The sequence below is a fragment of the Cucumis melo genome, chromosome 11 (genome assembly GCF_025177605.1).
Source record: "Cucumis melo cultivar AY chromosome 11, USDA_Cmelo_AY_1.0, whole genome shotgun sequence".
Taxonomy (NCBI): domain Eukaryota; kingdom Viridiplantae; phylum Streptophyta; class Magnoliopsida; order Cucurbitales; family Cucurbitaceae; genus Cucumis; species Cucumis melo.
In genome coordinates this window covers 19412658-19430221 of record NC_066867.1, presented here as the reverse complement: position 1 = coordinate 19430221, position 17564 = coordinate 19412658, and the positions used below count along the sequence as shown (strand labels likewise).

Here is a 17564-nt window from a genome sequence, read left to right as displayed (position 1 = left end):
AACACCTTCCCCGTACACAAATGACTCCCGAACTTAACTCTAATTTTTTCGTAGACCATTTTTTATTTTATTTAAAATGATTCACTTTATTTCGGTGTCCAATCACACCGTAAAAAAGATTGGGGGCGACTCCTCTTTTTTCGTTTTTAAAATTAAACCCTTTTTAAGGACGTCGGTCGCTCCGCGTCGCCTCGGGTACGTGGCGACAGCTTTTACCCTAAACTAACTTCAGAGAATTAGAAAGATTTCTAAGGATTTCTAAGATCCAAAACAAGCCTGAGTTCGACGAGGATTACGAGAAAGTGTAAAGAAAATTCTTGACGAAGGAAGCTAGGCTGAATAACTAGTTGACTGCGACTGTGAGTGGTTCTTCTCATAAAATGTTTCCGAATGAAAAGGATTTCTATAATGTGTTGAATCCTTAAATATATTTCTAATTGAGACTATGGAACCATATAATTTTCTTTATGTTTTTCAATTCTTAAAATGTGTATGATTGATAAATGAATTGGATTTATTATATGCACCGAAATGATGTGATGAAATGATGTATTCTAAATAATACATGAGATCCGGTAAAGGATAAAGTGAGTTGATCATAAAATACGATATGAAATATGACAAATGATTTAAAAGAAGTATTTTGTGAGAGATTTTTCAAAAGAAAGAAATGTTTTCCAATCATTCTCTTTGAGTCTTATGTTGTATTTATGTTTAACGTGTTATGTATGTATTGTTGATATTGACATTGTATATTTGAAAAGAGAAAAGTAATATTCTTGAGATGATGATTTTGGAAGAATCCATGAACCTGTGTGAGGTTAGAAATGAGATGATCTTTGTACCCTATGCGATATAATGCCTTATCCTTGTCGTGTGATATGGGATAAGATGATTTATTCTTGCTGTGTGATCTAGAATGGAATGACCTATTCATGTTGTGTGATCTTGAATAGGATGTATCATCCTTGCTGTGTGATCTGGTGTGGGATGCCTCATACTTGTTGTGTGATCTGTATGGGATGTCCCATACGCTGTGTGAACTGGTATGGGATGCCCCATACTTGCTGCGTGATCTGGTATGGGATGTCTCATACTTACTATGTGATCTGGTATGGGATGTCATTTGCTTGCTATGTGATATGTCTCATACTTACTATGTGATCTGGTATGGGATGTCATTTGCTTGCTATGTGATATGACATTGTAAGACGCATTATGCATAGTGGAATTGATGGAATTTGCTATATGCATTGAGATTACTCCGCATAACTGCATCTTGGCAAAAAAGTGTGATAAACACTCAAGCTAAGGAAACCGTATTAAGATGTAATTGAATATGCAGATTGATTATACAAAATGACTATGTGGTATGGGGGAGGCATACGATGCGATATGGATTACTGTAAAAGAATTTTAAAAGAAAAGAATTTTATGTGAATTATGATGAATGATAAAAGGAGAGATTTTCCCTTGGGATTTCTGATTTGTTGATAAATTGAGATGTGAAAATGCTTAACGCCTTGAATGAGTGTTTTAACAAAATCCAAATATATAATGATTGACTTAAATATTATTTATATCGCTTGATTTGGCAAAATGGCTATGTTCCGTTAAGGCAACCTTGATTTAGTAAAGGTATTGATAAAAGATCCCACTCACTAAACATTTTGTCTAACCTTTCAAATGTTTTGTTTTATCCCCCGCCCTCCCGCCTCGTGTAGCAAAGGACATCCAATGTTGAATTTGCAATCTTTATGGCTTTCTGTGCCTTGTAATCGCATCATTTTTGTAGTAACCACTGTTGTCTCACATTGTATGTAGAAGCTAGCTGAGAAGAGTCAAGTTGTCAATTTGAGTCTACTATGTTTCTTTTGAAAGACTTGTGTACTAAGAATCAAATGTACCCTTGCAATTTGTTTATCAATGAAGTTTTCTTGTTTCATTCAAATTCAAATTCTACGTTTATATTTCTGGTTTAAGAAGTTGTTCCGTTCATGAGGCATTCAACGTGCTATCTCATGGAGAGATACGAGTTGAGTGACTAGGCGACACGCCTCCACTTGGTCGTATGAAGTGACATTTGGGGCAGCGCATGACACAATTTTTTTTGTAAGCTAATAATTGCCATGAAACTAAGCTCAAATTGAGTTCTACTGTCTAAATATATTCCTTTTTAGAAGGTTGTAAAGTTAAAAGTAAAGATGTATTGAGAGGAAGGTGTAAAGAGATTTTGGATTTCTTGTTTGAAAAGTTGAGTTTTAGGACAGATAAGGGTCTGAAATGACCATAATATCATTATATGAAAAACTTCTTTTCATCTCTTTTTTCCTCCAAAAACATGAAACGCTTTCTCGATCTCTCGTTTGCTCTCATCTTTCTCTCACTTCTCCTTAACTTCTCTCCAACTTATTTTCTCTCAAGCTCTCTTGCAATTCCTTTTAGAATTTTGTAGCCATAGTTGAACAAGCTCACTTGCTATTTTGGTAAGTGTATGTTTTTGTTTGTTGTCCTTTGATTTCCTCTAGGTGAAACCTAAACCTTAAATATTTATCGTAAAACAATTTTACGATTATTCTCAGTGTGGGTTGTTTTAACACATATTTAGAAAATCTTTTATTTTTTTATCTAACAAACTTCTCGTAAATTCCAAACTTCAAATGTCCAATCCCAAATTAATTATATACTTGTGTTATATATTTAGAGTGATTCTACACATGTTTTAGGGAGTTTTTAGCTAAGTTTTTGTATCTTGTAAATATCTCGCAATGTCCAAATTTGAAATATCTAACACCAAATCAATTCAATACTTGTTTAATGTTATTTAGGGTGATTTTACAATATGTCTGATAGAGTTTTTTTAGTTATTTTTTTAAATCTTGCAAATATCTTGAAATGTCCAAATTTGAAATACTCTACTCCAAATCAATTCTCTACTTGTTTTAGGTGATTTAGAGTGATTTTATAACATGCTCGAGAATTTATTTTTAGCTATTTTTTATATCTTAAATAGATCTCACAATATCTCGTAAATGTCCAAATTTGAAATGCATAACTTCAAATTCATTTTGTACTTGTTTTAGACATCTAGAGTGATTTAACATGTTTGATGGAGTTTTATTTAGCTACTTTTGTTAATCTCACAAACATCTTGCACGCTCTCACATTGTCCAAATTTGAAATATCAAACTCCGATATAATTTTATACTTGTTTTAGGTGATTTAATACATTTGATGAAGTTTTCTTAGCTATTTTTTAAATCTCACAAACATCTCGCTCACGACTTGCACATTTTGCAATGTCTAAATTTGAAATACCCAACTCCAATTTAATTTTATACTTGTTTTAGGTGATCTAATAACATGTTTGATGGAGGTTTTTTTTAAACTATTTTTTAATCTCGCGAACATCTCAAAGACATTCCACAAACATTTTCCCGTAACCAAATTGGAAATAACCAATTCCAAGGTAGTATACTTGTTTTATGTGATTTAATATGTTTCATAGAGACTTTTTAGCTATTATTTTAATCTTGCACACATCTCGCAAAAGTCTCGCAATGTTCAAATTTGAAATATCCAACTCGAAAATTAATTTTATACTTGTTTTAGGTGGTTTAGGATGATTAAACATGTTTGGTGGAGGTTTTTTAAGCCATTTTTTAAACATGTTTGAATCAAACACATATCTTGCAAGTATCTCATAGTATCTCATAAATATCTCGCAACTTCAAAACTAAAACATCACCAACTCTAAATCAATTCCATACTTATTTTAGGTAATTTAGAGTCATTTTTAACGTATTTTAGCAAGTAATTTTGTCACACCCCTTCCCAAACCACCTTCTATCTTGATCCAAGAGAAGGTGTGAAGCCAACAGATACTTTTGTCTACCCAATAATACCTGCTGACCCTAACCTTTAGTACCTTTACTTGAATAACTCGCGGAAGTAAAATAACACAACTCTAAAGGAAATAAGTATTAAAAGAACTCAAGTGCAGTCCATATAATAATAAATGTGAAGATAGTCTTACATAGACCATAGTTTCTCTAGTAACAAAAACCAAGTCCCTCTACTCACAACTCAAAACCTAACTACATCCTAGGCATATTCACAAGACTATATTGTACACATAAGTATAAAACGAATAAAGAACATACTGAAGAAAAGACAGAACACTCTAGTAGAGTGGCAACAGTGTATTAGGTTTCAGGACACGATCTTTACTTGGAAAGTGAGAAAAAATTTGGAAACAGTGAGTTGGAAAGCCCAATGAATGACTAGGTTTTAAAATAATTGTTTTATAAAACCTTTAAACCATAAACTCAACAAGTATTTTAATAGTTCAAATAAACAATTTAAAACAGTTCTTCAAACACCAGTTTTTCCTCGTCTATAACCATGAATCAAATCCTCAAGAGATGGCAGAGTTAAATGAATACCAAATCCTAACCTCATCCACGATGGCAATGTTAAATGAATACCAAATCCTAACCTCATCCACGATAGCAGAGTAAAATGAGTACTATCAAACCAACCTCATTTATGGGTATCCCCAACTCAACCTCAGAGATAGGTATCCCTACTTCAAATCTTCAGAAATAGATGCCTCTACCTTAAAATTTCTCTAGACATAATGTCCTACCCCGTTGGGCTATAAAGATAATTTGGTATTATGGGTGGTGCCACGTCCTACCCCGCCATGCATCTTGAACCACAACGCGACCTAAGCAACTCTGATGCCTCTTCTCAAAACGTCAGAATGCTCAACTTAAAATCTTGAACTTTAGCTTTATCACCTAGTTCCAACTTAACTCTTAACTACCAAGCGATAATAACTTAACTCTTAACTACCAATCATGTAAATACATTTTAGAGCCTTATTCAATAATACATAAATCACATCTTAGCCTTTCATATTTCTTTTGCCAAGAACATGAACCATTCCCCCGTATAGACTACAATGATGGCCTTTTCATCTCTACGGTGGCCCTTAGAGAATTTCTCAATTCATTTTCCGTTGCTCAGGCTACTTACCCAATAGGCTCCTTCTACTACGGATTGACCAACTTCTTACTGTCATGTGGCCCTTTCACCCCATGGTTGCCTTGACTCATTATGTGCACACAATAGCTAGCTCATTAATAGGAGTAAAGCTAATGATTTACTCGCATATATACACATACATACAATCATCAACATGAAACATTAGCTCAAAAGCTTTCTTTGTAAATCAAACTTTCTCGTAAACTTTAACATGAATTACAACATTACAAGATAACATGAAACTTAATAAAGAAAGCTTTAGAATCTTTGTTTATCTTTAGAAAATCACTCACAACACTAAGTTTCTTTCTTCTCTTTGAACGCCTAACCCAGACCTTCCTCTCGCCTAATAGTTTCTTAGCAGCACGACACTTAACTCTTTCTCTTAGAAAAATTTCATAACATCCTTCTCTTTTGTCCTCTTATCCTATTTATACTAATCCTAAATTGGGATTAGACACTCCTTAAGCTTTCTTAATTTACCAGTTCCTACTTGAAGTGCTACACGTGTCATTTTAACATTTCTCTTAACCATGCTTAAACTTAACCTTGACATGTAACACACTAATTAAGCACAATTAGGAAATTTCCTAAACAATTCCTAACTCTGCTCAACTGGCTTCATCCTGCCTTAAGACATCCTAATCACTTCTAATCGCAATTGCCTTAATTGTGTTGCCTAGCTTCAACATGAACTAGTACTCAAATGCCTACATCAAAACGCATCCTTCCATAAATCCTTTTAATAAAAGACTCTTACTTCAAAATGACCATTCTAATTCGGACACGGGTCTCACAGGTGACAACGATTCGATTTGATTTAGTTTGGCGGCCAAATCAAATGAAACTGATTTGTTGGTTCAAATCGAATCAAATAGAACCATATTTATGCAGTTGAGTTTGGTTTCAAACTTGGTTTTGGTAATTGTAAAATATTTTAAATATAATTCACTTTGGTTCAGTTTTAAACTTGATTTCATTCTTTAAATCGAAAATAGTTCGGTTTTAATTTGGTTTTACTCTTTTTAAAAAAATATACAAATATAAAAACATAAAAATAAATATATAGTAGTTAAAAACGGTTCGATTCGATTTCAAATTTCTTTAAACTGGATCAAATCAAACTTTTTGGTTTCATTGAGTATCCGATTCGATTCGATTTTAAGAAATGTTTTGGTTTTTCCTATTTGAATGGTCATCACTACTTGGTATAGTCTAAAACATGCTTTAAATCTCAAACTTTTATTAAAACAAGAACTCGGTATGTTTAAGAAATCTCTTACTCAGCAAACCACAAAACCATAAATCATACTTATCAAGTACATTTATAAACTGAAATGCTCATAAATAAATTTTGTTTCCTCTTGCTAGCCAAACATACACCTCAACAAATTCATGCTTATCAAATAGGTTAAAATACTTCACATGTTTATCAAATAGTTTAAAATACTTCACATGCCTATGCTCACCGAATACCTAACTAACCTCAAGTCTTCCCTTGCATCCTGATGCTTGACCCACACTCCCAACTTTAGAGGTTAATAACTAAAACTTCATAACTTTAATGGGAAGACTTCCTTCTATAAAGTTATTTAGAAATGTCTTAACTAGCTTACCTCCATATTTCAGCCACAAAGTCCAAATATTGAGTTCTATTGCTTCAAAACACTTAACACCATCTAGATTTTCTTCGAAAATGACCTTTCACTCATTCCTCAATTGGTTGGATATCTTTCTTGCACCATCTTAAACTGATGATCTTTCCTAAAAACCAAGTTAAAATGGAAGCTATTGGAACTGATTTGAGAGAAAACGCACGAGTAAAATGAAAGCTTTGTCTGTTTGAAAATGACCTATTTATGGGAACCTTTGCATGGCTTTGAAATGTCATCTCTAGCTTGCATGGTAGCCTCTTGATAACTTGTAGAAATACAAGTTATTATGGCCTTTTAGGTAGAACAATGAAACCAAAACGTAGGATAATGTGTCAAAGTGCCTAACTACCGCAACTTCATAAACATTAGAGAATATAACTTGCATAAGTTTCCATGCCTGTTTTACCATGTGTTATAGTGTTTTATCGCAGGACTATAAAGAAAATAGGAGACATAGTGAATCGCAACGAGGAGTATGTGCAAAAGCTCTGCGATAGGAAGCTTGTCTGGCAATTAAACATTCTTATGCGAGAAACCACATCATTACGCGATAAAGATTCACTAATAGACAAGAATGGTAGTTAGAGTTGATGTGACTTGAAGGACTACAGTCGATGCTGACATGTTTAGAAGAATAGAAACTTCCTGCCTAAAGTAGTATATATAAAGCCTCCTTCCCTATCATTTACTTGATCTGGTTTGGATGGGCCAAAACCTAAAGAGCTCCATGAGAGCCGGCGGAAAGGACTAGCCTTTTCACCTTCTACAAAAAATTTTCCCTCTTATTCAATCAAACTGTAAGTAAGAGCATAGAGAGAGATTAGAGAGAGACCATCATCTTCTTCCCTTTAACTTGTTAAAGAGCCAAGGAATGTTTAGGCATTCTGTGTCTTAAGTCACCTTCTTTACTTTCCATTTTGTACTTTCATTTTAATGCTAATTTTTATATTGTACATGGTCATAAGGCCTACATTTATCAAAACATTGCAACTTTATTCCTATTCAATTTGTCACTTCTTTATTGTTCATATGTGAAAGTGTCATAAGTAGTTTAGTTTTTGATAAGTTCTTGATAAGATATCTAACTTATAAAGTTCATTGCATTTAGTTGAGCTCACTCTATTGCTTGGGCAACGCTTGTCGCCAATTGCTCGAGAGAGTAAGTAGCAAGGACATGACTAAACACACATAGGAAGGAGTTTGGCCTGGTGATTAAACCTCCATCACTTGTGTCCCGAAACAAAAACAAGTGTGGTAACTTGGTGCCAAGAGGTTGTCACCCTAAAAGAGAGGTAACGTGATCCTTACAAGTAATCAAATCTAGATAGTAATCATGTAATTAGGCTTTGTCATTTACATCTCAAAAGGCAAGTAAGTGTGGCATTTAGACATTGATAAGTGTTTGCATTAATTAGAAGATGATAAATTGCATGTTATCACATTAGGGATTATGGGTGGCTTAATTGTCTAGAATGCGAAGACATTCCTTCACACTTTCCTAACACAAGTTAGTTCAATCTCCATATTCCCACCACTTCTTGTCACCTTTTACAAATTCTCTAGTGTAGATAGTAGATTTAGCGCATACACACATTTACTCTATCTTGTATAGAAATTGTATACCGCGCCTAGATGAGAAGTGAACTCATTAGCTAAGGTTTGATAGAAATTTCCGATGTTTGACCCTGGCTTACCCAGGAAATCTATCACTTCTTTTACACTTGGACAAGTGAAAGGAAAACATGTACTCAACATGGATACAGTAGTTATGCGAGGAAGGGAGAATGTACCTTTTATTGCACAATCCTGACTTAGAGCTATGTGAGCATCTCGCATGCAATGACCATAACTCATTGTTTAACACATTCGCAGACTTAGAACCTCAATGTGACACCTACGAACTAATCAATGATGCGAAGAGACGTTTGCGATAGGACCACCAAGATGATAAATTTGACTGATTCATATCAGTCGTGCAAACCATGCAATAACACAATTTCACAGATAAGCCACCTCTCCACACGTCTTGCTTGCTACAACCTAAGTGTTTGAATGTCATGACACATGGAAACCACTCAACAAAAAGACTCTAAAAACCTAAGACACTCCTTTATCCGTTTAACCTCCAAACCATCTCGGATTGCCCAAACCTTAACTAACATGGGTTACTAGGCCGCATGCCTCAATGCATAGAGGATCCCATAACACTTCTTGCTGCATAGTTTTGCCTAAAAACCCTCTCTTCTCGTGCCTTCAAGCCCTTGGTCGCATAGCCATCTTGCCTATCCCTTATCTTGCTCGCAAAGCACATCTAAATACCTAGCATGACTTGCTTAGCTGTTTAGCTTTATCCTTAGAGGTTATTTAAACAACCTTGGCCGCTTAGTCTGACCTCAAAACATCTAATATCGTGCAAAAAGTCTCACCTTTGCTTTGGTCGTCTACTTGACACTTAGCTAATTTTTCCAAACTTTCCTTCTTCTAACAACCATGATACTCTTATAATTAAAGAATACCAATAATAACAAACTAATGATGACACTTAGGCCACTGCCACAACTTAGTAAACTTGTTTTCAATCCTTCTTTACTGAATCCTAGTTTTCAACTAACCTCAAATCCAACTCATCCACTTATTCTATTGGAAGGTTTAGAAATGCTATAATTCAGGGTTTACAAATTTTTAGTTAAATTCTTTTAAAAAGTTTTTACAACCAGCTTCTTGCAACTCCCAAAATTGATTTTTTTTAACTCCAACTTCTGCATGTTTTAGGCACTTTAAAGATATTTTATATTGATTTTAAACATGTTTTAACAAATTTTTAGTTATAATATCTTTTAACTCTAAATAAATTTTGCATGTTTCAACTTGCGATTTATTTGTGAGATATTTGATATAAGAAAAACAATACCTACAAACTCATTTCAACATGTTTAACTTCACCTTCAATCTGTAAATCAAATCTAAATCACTCAAAATAATTATAGAATGTAATCGAGATTTTAAAATTACCCTAAATCACCTAAGCAAGAATTGTGTATTTTAAGTTTGGAAGTTACGAGTAAGTTGTTGCAAGATTAAAAAAGTATCTAAGGTCCTATCTAAAATATGTCTAGACTCATCCTAAATCACTTAAAACACATATAAAAATGATTTGGAGTTGGCCGTTTTGAGTCTGGAAGTTGGAAACTTGTTGCGAGATATTATGAGATGTTGCAAAATAAAAAAACCACCTAAATAATATTTACAACATGAATAAACCAACCCAAAGTCATCTAAATGTTCATACAGTTGAAATAGTGAAAAGGGAAAGTAGGAGAGCATGATTGAGAAATTAGGGCGTGAGGACAATTTTCGCATTTCACTATTTATTTATCCCAAAACTCGACCTTCGGAAAAGTTAGACTCCATTGAAAATGTCTCTCTTGGTAATTTCCCAATTTTCATCATCGTATAGACATTTTATTAAAATACTTATATATTTTTTTATCAAGTTGACTTCTTCATGATGGTGAAGAAACATTCTCATTATATTGTAATTTTTCTCTTTGAAAAAACAATAAAATATCACTAATATTTGTGTAATATAAATAATTAAAATATTTTTAAAAAAATAACAAATAGAAAATTCGATTTATATCAATTTAAATCCTAAATTAATAATTATATCGAGTTAAACTTGAACTTTGAAAGTTCTAGATCAAAAACTTTTGTAAATATATCAATTTAAACCTTAAACTTACATAATTGTATCAATTTAAACTCTCCATTATATTTTATTTAAATAAATTTATGAAAGTTGATGCTGTAAATTGATATATTTATAAAAGCTAGGAGTTTTAATTGATACTTGCGAAAGTTTAGAGTTTTAAATTAATATAACTATTGGATTGGAATTTAGGTTAACACAAACTCTCAAATTTCAGAATTTAATTAATTTGATATAATTATAAGTTCAAAGTTTAAATTAATACAACTCAGTTTAGAATATAAATTGATATTCACTCTAGTAAATATTTTAACATATTCCGAAAAGCATATAATATTTATTTATTAATTAAAACAATTAATGTTTATAGTGTTTATTAATTTTTGAAATTTTTTAGTGAAATTTATTGAAATTGTCTTTTGTTTTCCTGTGAAGTAAAAACTTTGACACTTTCATCCACATTCAAATTTTAAACTTTCATTCAAATATAAAAATAAATAGAGACTACATCTTAATAAAGGGATGCAAAAGTAAATACAAAAACAAATGGATACTACATGTTAACGAAGTGATGCAAAATTTACAAAATTGTGGTTAATGAAAAACAGTTAAAAAACTGATAGTGACAACTTATATCAATGGCTTAGTCATAGAAATTTCAAAATTATAAGTTGTTTGCTTTTGAGCAACCTCATATTAGGTGATCTCTAAACATCTTCTCAGAAACATGTGATCGACGTTGATAAAAATATCTTAAAAAAACACAAAAGTTCAAACTTGATCTATTTGAAATTTTATTATGCGTCCCAAATTGTACAGGTTTTCCATTCTAGTATACATATTCAAGTTTCAAAACTCAAATGTATGATAATTAAAAAGAAAAGAAAAAAAAACAAGGAATAAAATGGATCACTAAAAATAAATAAATTAAAAAGGTCTCTTACGCAACTGCGAAAAAAAGTAAACTTTAAATGAGTGGTAAGGATATATAATCATTGGAATTTAGAAAAGAAAGTGGGAAAAATTAGCAATTTTATGCAATGGCATGTGTTCTAAAAGAATCTAAGTTATAAACATAATTTCAATCTCTCTATATGGAATTCTGTCCATTTTAATTTATGCATTTTAAATTGTCCCAATTTCACCGACCTAATTTGAATTATAAAGGTTATTGTCATAAATATAACAAATTGACGAAAATATTTACAGTTTGTGTAACAAAATAAAAAAACCACAAAATTGGTCATTTTTAAAAAATAATATTTCAGGTTTGTCCTTCTTTTTTTATCGTCTTTTTTCTCTCTACGATTTTTTTGCAATTTTCTAAATCTTTCTATTTGCCCTCCTTTCCATCATCTTTTTTCTGCAATTTTTCTTTTCCTTTTCATTGTCTTTTTCTCTTCGGCTTTTTCAAATTGTTATTTAGTTTAAGATCGTGCACCAAATATAAAAGATCTATTTTCTTATATTTTTTTTTCAAATTGCTATTTGTTGTTTAAGATTGCATGGCAGATATAAAAGATCGTGAAAAGAAAAAGATTGGAATAGTGGATAGCAAGATCTAAACAATCGTATGCAGAAAATAGCTAGTACAAAAAAATCCTTTAAAAAAATTGTGTAGATTTGAGTAGCCAAATTTAAAATAATTGAGATTTGACTAGCCAAATTTAAATGATTAATTTTAAGTGATTGTGTAGCAAAAAATAAATGATCGTGTTCCAAAATTTTTTGAAAAAAATTGTTTGGATTTGACTACCCAAATTTAAACGTGTACCAAATCTAAATAATTGTTTACCAAAAAATCTTTAAAAAATCATTTAGATTTTGCTACCCAAATTAAAACGATTAAATATAAACTATAAAAAATAACCAAATTTAAACGATGCTGTAGGAAAGAATAGCCATATAAAAAATGTCAAATCTAAACGATCGTTTATAAAAAATATTACGCATGCTGGGTGTCAATTAATCATGAGACATTTGTTGTATTTTTCATTGTAGGTCGACAAACTTTTTCTATTTTCAAAATTATTCTATATAGTGAAAATATTTTGTCGCTTTGTTATATTTTTTAAAACATCTCAATAATAAATTAAATTAAAACTTTCTTTTATTGAAAATTGTTAAATAACAAAAATAATTTCAAATGTAACCAAAGAAGTAAGAATATATTTCTAAATTAATAAATATTTAAATAGATAGTTGGAGACTTTTTCTTTTTCCGAACAAAGAAACCAACAACAATAATTATCTTAAGATTTATGGAAATGACTAAAACACTTTTATGACTAATAATTAAATATATAAAAATATTTTAAGAAATTTTGCATATATATCAAAATATATCTGTGATAGATTCTATCATTAAAAGATTCTTATTAGTAATAGACTTCATCGTTCATAAACTTTTTATAGTAACATAATCTATCACTGATAAGCTTGAGTGTTGGATTTCAATTTTGCAATATCTACAAATTTTTTGCATTATACTATATTTGCTAATACATTAGGGTTGGTTGGTATACTTGTCATTGCCTGCTTATTGAAAATATAGAAATTAAAATGTACATTTAAAAACACACATCAAAATAGAATAAAACCTAAGGCGGTGTTTGGGTCTAGGTTTCAAGTGGATGGAATAAACTATTATAATCTACTCTATGTTTGAACTCTAATTATAATATTTGAAGTTTTCACAACTAGACTAACTTAATATTCCAAAATTTTCTACTTTACAACCTTACAACATTTACTATTTCTTACTCATTCTTTGCTATATATTATTTACTATTTCCTACCTAGCTAAAATAGTTTGCACAATAAAATATTGATAGGAACAGATACTACACACGATCTTAGCTAAAAGGTCGAGAAATAGTCTGTATCTTAATATAACCTATAAACTATAATAACTATAATAACTAATTGTTCCAACACTCATAAAAGATCTTTTAAAAAAAAAAAGAAAAAAAAATTCTATACGTATTAAAGGAAAATGAAAGCTCAATGAAATAGTGATAGAGGAGGATACTGGAGATAAGTTCTGCACGTGTTTGAACAATTTAGCCACCAAGTTATGATTGTTTTGAATCAGAAACAAGACAAATAGAAAGAGTCTAAGACAGAGTACTGTTGTTTTCAGACACTATAGGGATACTAGACTAGAGACTATCTTTAGACTTTTGGGGAAACATAGATTGACACTAAAAAGAAAGAAAAACAAACAAAAAAAGAGTGGGGCTTTTCTTTTCTTTCAATGGCCATTAGTTTTCCCTATAGGATCATTTGCACATGTGACCCTCTTCAATACGAAACCATCCTCAACCTTCATCTTTTTTTGACACGTACCACACATATCGACACTACCAAATTCTGTTCCACCAAAACTTTACTTATTAATAAGTAATAATATAATGCATGTTAGGCAGGGAGTGGAAAATTAATCCCATCTACTTATTCCCCCATTAAGGTTTTCTTTAGCTAAAGCTTCTCCCTACACATTTTAAGGAATTTATGCCTCGTTGACATGTCAAGAAGTTCAGTTCATAGCTAATAGGTAAAGAAAACTTTCAGTACTTTTGGTGTGTTCTGGTGATCTGTTGGTGAGAAGTATAAGTGGACTAGAGACTCTCATACAAGTATGGGAAAGATTCTCATCTCTTTCTTTTTACTCTTATATTTCGTCTTATCCTCGTTTGTTAAAGTACAATGTAACTGACAAAGTAATGGTAAAGAACAAACCAAGAAGGGGAAGATTTTTTTAATCCAATTTTCTATACATATATAGTTAACTACATAACTTTTTTTTTTTTCCAATTTTCTTTTTTAATATTTTTTAATCTTATTACTGTGTGATTAGAGTGTGCAGCACGATAATGGGTGCAACCAAGGTTCAAGTATTGCTATTCTTTTCCTCCTCATTTTCTCATTTTTAGAAGTCTTTAGCTCTTTTTTTTTTTCCAGATTTTACTGGCTTTTTGAAGAAAATGGCGTTAATACAAAGCGGCTATTCCCTGTCATCCGAGTGCCCAATATCAGAGTGAAATAGAAGCCCTTCCTTATATGTATATGTTTTCATATCCACATGTATTTAACTTAATCATCTAGCTCCTCTAGGCTCAACCCAGAGCAGTGAAATGGAAGGGGAGGTAGTAAAGTCCAGGTTCAAAAGGGTTTGTGTGTTTTGTGGAAGCAGCACAGGAAAGAGAGACTGCTATAGAGATGCAGCCATTGATTTAGCTCAGGAGCTGGTACGCTTTGAAAATCTCTCTTAATATCACCCATTCACGAAAGCCTCTGTCTTTTTCACTTTCCCCCTTCCTTCCTTTCTACGTGTATGTACATATTATGCTGTTGTTTCTCTATGCAGGTTTCAAGAAGATTAGGGCTTGTCTATGGAGGTGGAAGCATTGGGCTAATGGGTCTGGTTTCCCAGGCTGTTCATCATGGTGGCGGCAGAGTCATGGGGTAAGTGATCGAAACAACTTGAATTTCTATTCAGAAAATGGTTTGATGTTTCAAAGTTTTAATTTTAGATATGTTTGTTTAATTTGTTTGGGTTTGGTTGATTTGCAGGATCATTCCCAGGACATTAATGAACAAAGAGGTCAGAAATATGCCAATAGCCTAATTTGTTATTGAATTTGTTTTGGCTAATTGAAAATTCAATCAGCCAAAACACAACTTGTTATTCTATAAAATGATAATTTCTTGGGGGAAAAATTATAGATAACTGGAGAAACAGTGGGAGAGACAAGACCAGTAGACAACATGCACCAAAGGAAGGCAGAAATGGCCCGCCATTCAGATTGCTTTATAGCCCTTCCAGGTCCCATCCATTCCCTTTTCGCTTTCCTATTCAGAAACACAATCCCGCACTTCTTTCTTACATTTCTTATCATAGTCCCCTTTTTAAAAAAGACCACTGATAATGGGTTTCATTTTCCCTTCACTGCACTGATTTTCAGGTGGGTATGGAACTATGGAAGAACTGTTAGAAGTCATCACATGGGCTCAACTAGGCATCCACGACAAACCAGTAAACTCTACAAAAATTACCTCATTAAACTCTGCTAGAAAGCTTTGTTTTGATCTCACGACCTTTAAGTTTGTTGTGCAATTTCTCTTCCTCAGGTTGGGTTGCTGAATGTGGAGGGCTACTACAACAACCTCCTCACTTTTATCGACCAAGCAGTGGAAGATGGTTTCATAAAACCATCACAACGCAACATCATAGTGTCAGCACCCAACGCCAAGGACCTGATTCAGAAACTAGAGGTCAGTCATTAAGTCAGACATTTCGTCGAACAGTTAATGGGCAACTTTTGCGACTAAAAGGTAAGCAGAGTATTTGACTAATGATGATCATGAATTGGTTTACTTAGGAATACGTGTCTGTACGCGAGGAAGTGATGGGCAAAGCGAGATGAGAAATTGAGCAGCCACAGCCACAGCAACAGAAAAAACAATTGGGGTTCGAACCCAACACCTTCCACGCTCAGATCGCCCTGTAAAGTTGAAACATGAAAAGAAAGGGAAAAAAGGATTGAGTGAAAGAAATGGAAAAGAGGCGTTTGATGATTTTGGGTCGTCGTCGTGATCATAATCATCATGTTACGAACTCTTGTATAATTGGATTGGATGTGAAAAATGTTCACAGAGATAAGATTGACCAAAACACTGAAATCAGTGGGACCTTCTAATCTTTTGCTTGTAAGGTTTTTTCCACCCCTATGAAATAGTATTATTAAGATTAAGAACAAAAAATCGGCCCACCTTTTTCAATATCATTTTTGGTATTGGTATTCTTTTCTTTCTTTTTTAGAAAACAAATCATTTCAAGTTTTAACTTTTGTAAAATAACAAATCTTACCGGGATGCCGCTCCAGAGTTTTTGTTAATAGATTTTATAGTTTAGTAAAAATAATTTATAGGTACTGGTTCTAAAAATTCATAAATTTAGTAACTTTCGTATCTCAATGGTTTTCTACTAGTTTTCATATTTTAGAATTGTTACATAATGACCTTACCATCTACCTTATCAAATAAATTTAAAAAACATACTTAACATCAAGACAACCTTTTGGTCACTCAGGGGCTATTTGGGGAAAGGAATATGGGGGAAAAGATTATAATAATCTTGGGTTATGAAAAAGAACATCAAGACAACCTTTTGGTCACTCAGGGGCTATTTGGAGAAAGGAATATGGGGGAAAAGATTATAATAATCTTGGGTTATGAAAAAAGGATGATGATAATCCTTGTTTGGAGAAGGATTATGTTGGAAGAATTATTAAAATTATTTTTTATATATATTTTTTAAATACGTATTCTTGTATTTTTTTTCTTAAATTCGTATTCTAAATCCAATAAACAAATATTCGTAGTTTTAATTTATTGAAATTGTTAGATATTTTTGGAAAACATGTTCTATTAGTTTTCGTAAATATGGTATCAATTTTCAATGTTTTGGATGCAAGCGTTTCTTGCCAATAAATTAATAGATACGTTAGGTGCGAATAAATTATATCTCTTTTTTTAATTGATATTGTAAATGCAATCTTGGAAATTGTGTATTGTTAATAATTGATTTAAACCGATTGTCAATATAATTTCATTGAAATGAAACGAAATACCAAATAAAATTATTATTAGGAATGAAGTTAAACGATGAAGTCAATTACATCGAGCATCATGCAGAGGCAAAAAAAATGAAAACCAAAACAAATACGGGTCATGCGGTTGAAATGGACAGACAATCATGGGTTATCTTGCAAAATGACGTTGTAGTAGGCAAGCTTCATCTCATCTGATAAGTCCAAAAAGGCTTTCATGACGGTGAGCTTCTGTGTCATTACCATCATACATCGTGCACTGTCTTCTACACTGAGTTGAGGGATAGCCTACAACTGTGCAATGACTTCTTGCTGCATAGAGTCTTCCCCCTACCTAGCTATCTTCAACCAATCCACGATGCACATGAGATTGTCATTCACATAGTCCATGGCTTCGCGAATGACGTCCACAGTCTCGACAGTCTACCCTCCGCTCTTCCTCTTCAATCTACTAGAACCGACCTACAGTCGATGGACTTACCAAGTCGTGTGCCCATCATGTCTTCAGGCGACATGTTCATTCCTGGGTTGTACATA

General features: G+C 32.4%; 1 protein-coding gene and 1 long non-coding RNA gene across 2 annotated transcripts; one reads left to right on the top strand and one right to left on the bottom strand.

The window, feature by feature from the left end:
- Positions 1-13444: 13444 nt before the first annotated feature.
- LOC103490550 (uncharacterized) lies at positions 13445-15942 on the bottom strand. The gene is made up of 2 exons (XR_537894.3): positions 15794-15942; positions 13445-15672 (listed from the first exon to the last, which is right to left on the bottom strand). It is a non-coding gene; the product is annotated as an uncharacterized LOC103490550 (long non-coding RNA).
- On the top strand, positions 14520-16115 carry LOC103490551 (cytokinin riboside 5'-monophosphate phosphoribohydrolase LOG5). Its single transcript, XM_008450100.3, has 7 exons — positions 14520-14663; positions 14783-14880; positions 14989-15019; positions 15142-15241; positions 15381-15451; positions 15547-15690; positions 15798-16115. Exons 1-7 carry the CDS (start codon positions 14550-14552, stop codon positions 15840-15842), a joined length of 603 nt encoding a protein of 200 aa, XP_008448322.3. The 5' UTR covers positions 14520-14549; the 3' UTR covers positions 15843-16115.
- Positions 16116-17564: the final 1449 nt, after the last annotated feature.

Bases quoted from the DNA above. Each gene is read 5' to 3' on its own strand.
- LOC103490551 (XM_008450100.3), top strand. From the start codon at position 14,550: ATGGAAGGGGAGGTAGTAAAGTCCAGGTTCAAAAGGGTTTGTGTGTTT. The intron at 14,881-14,988 runs GTAAGTGATCGA...GTTGATTTGCAG, and splicing joins GGTGGCGGCAGAGTCATGGG to GATCATTCCCAGGACATTAA. The intron at 15,452-15,546 runs GTAAACTCTACA...TCTCTTCCTCAG, and splicing joins TAGGCATCCACGACAAACCA to GTTGGGTTGCTGAATGTGGA.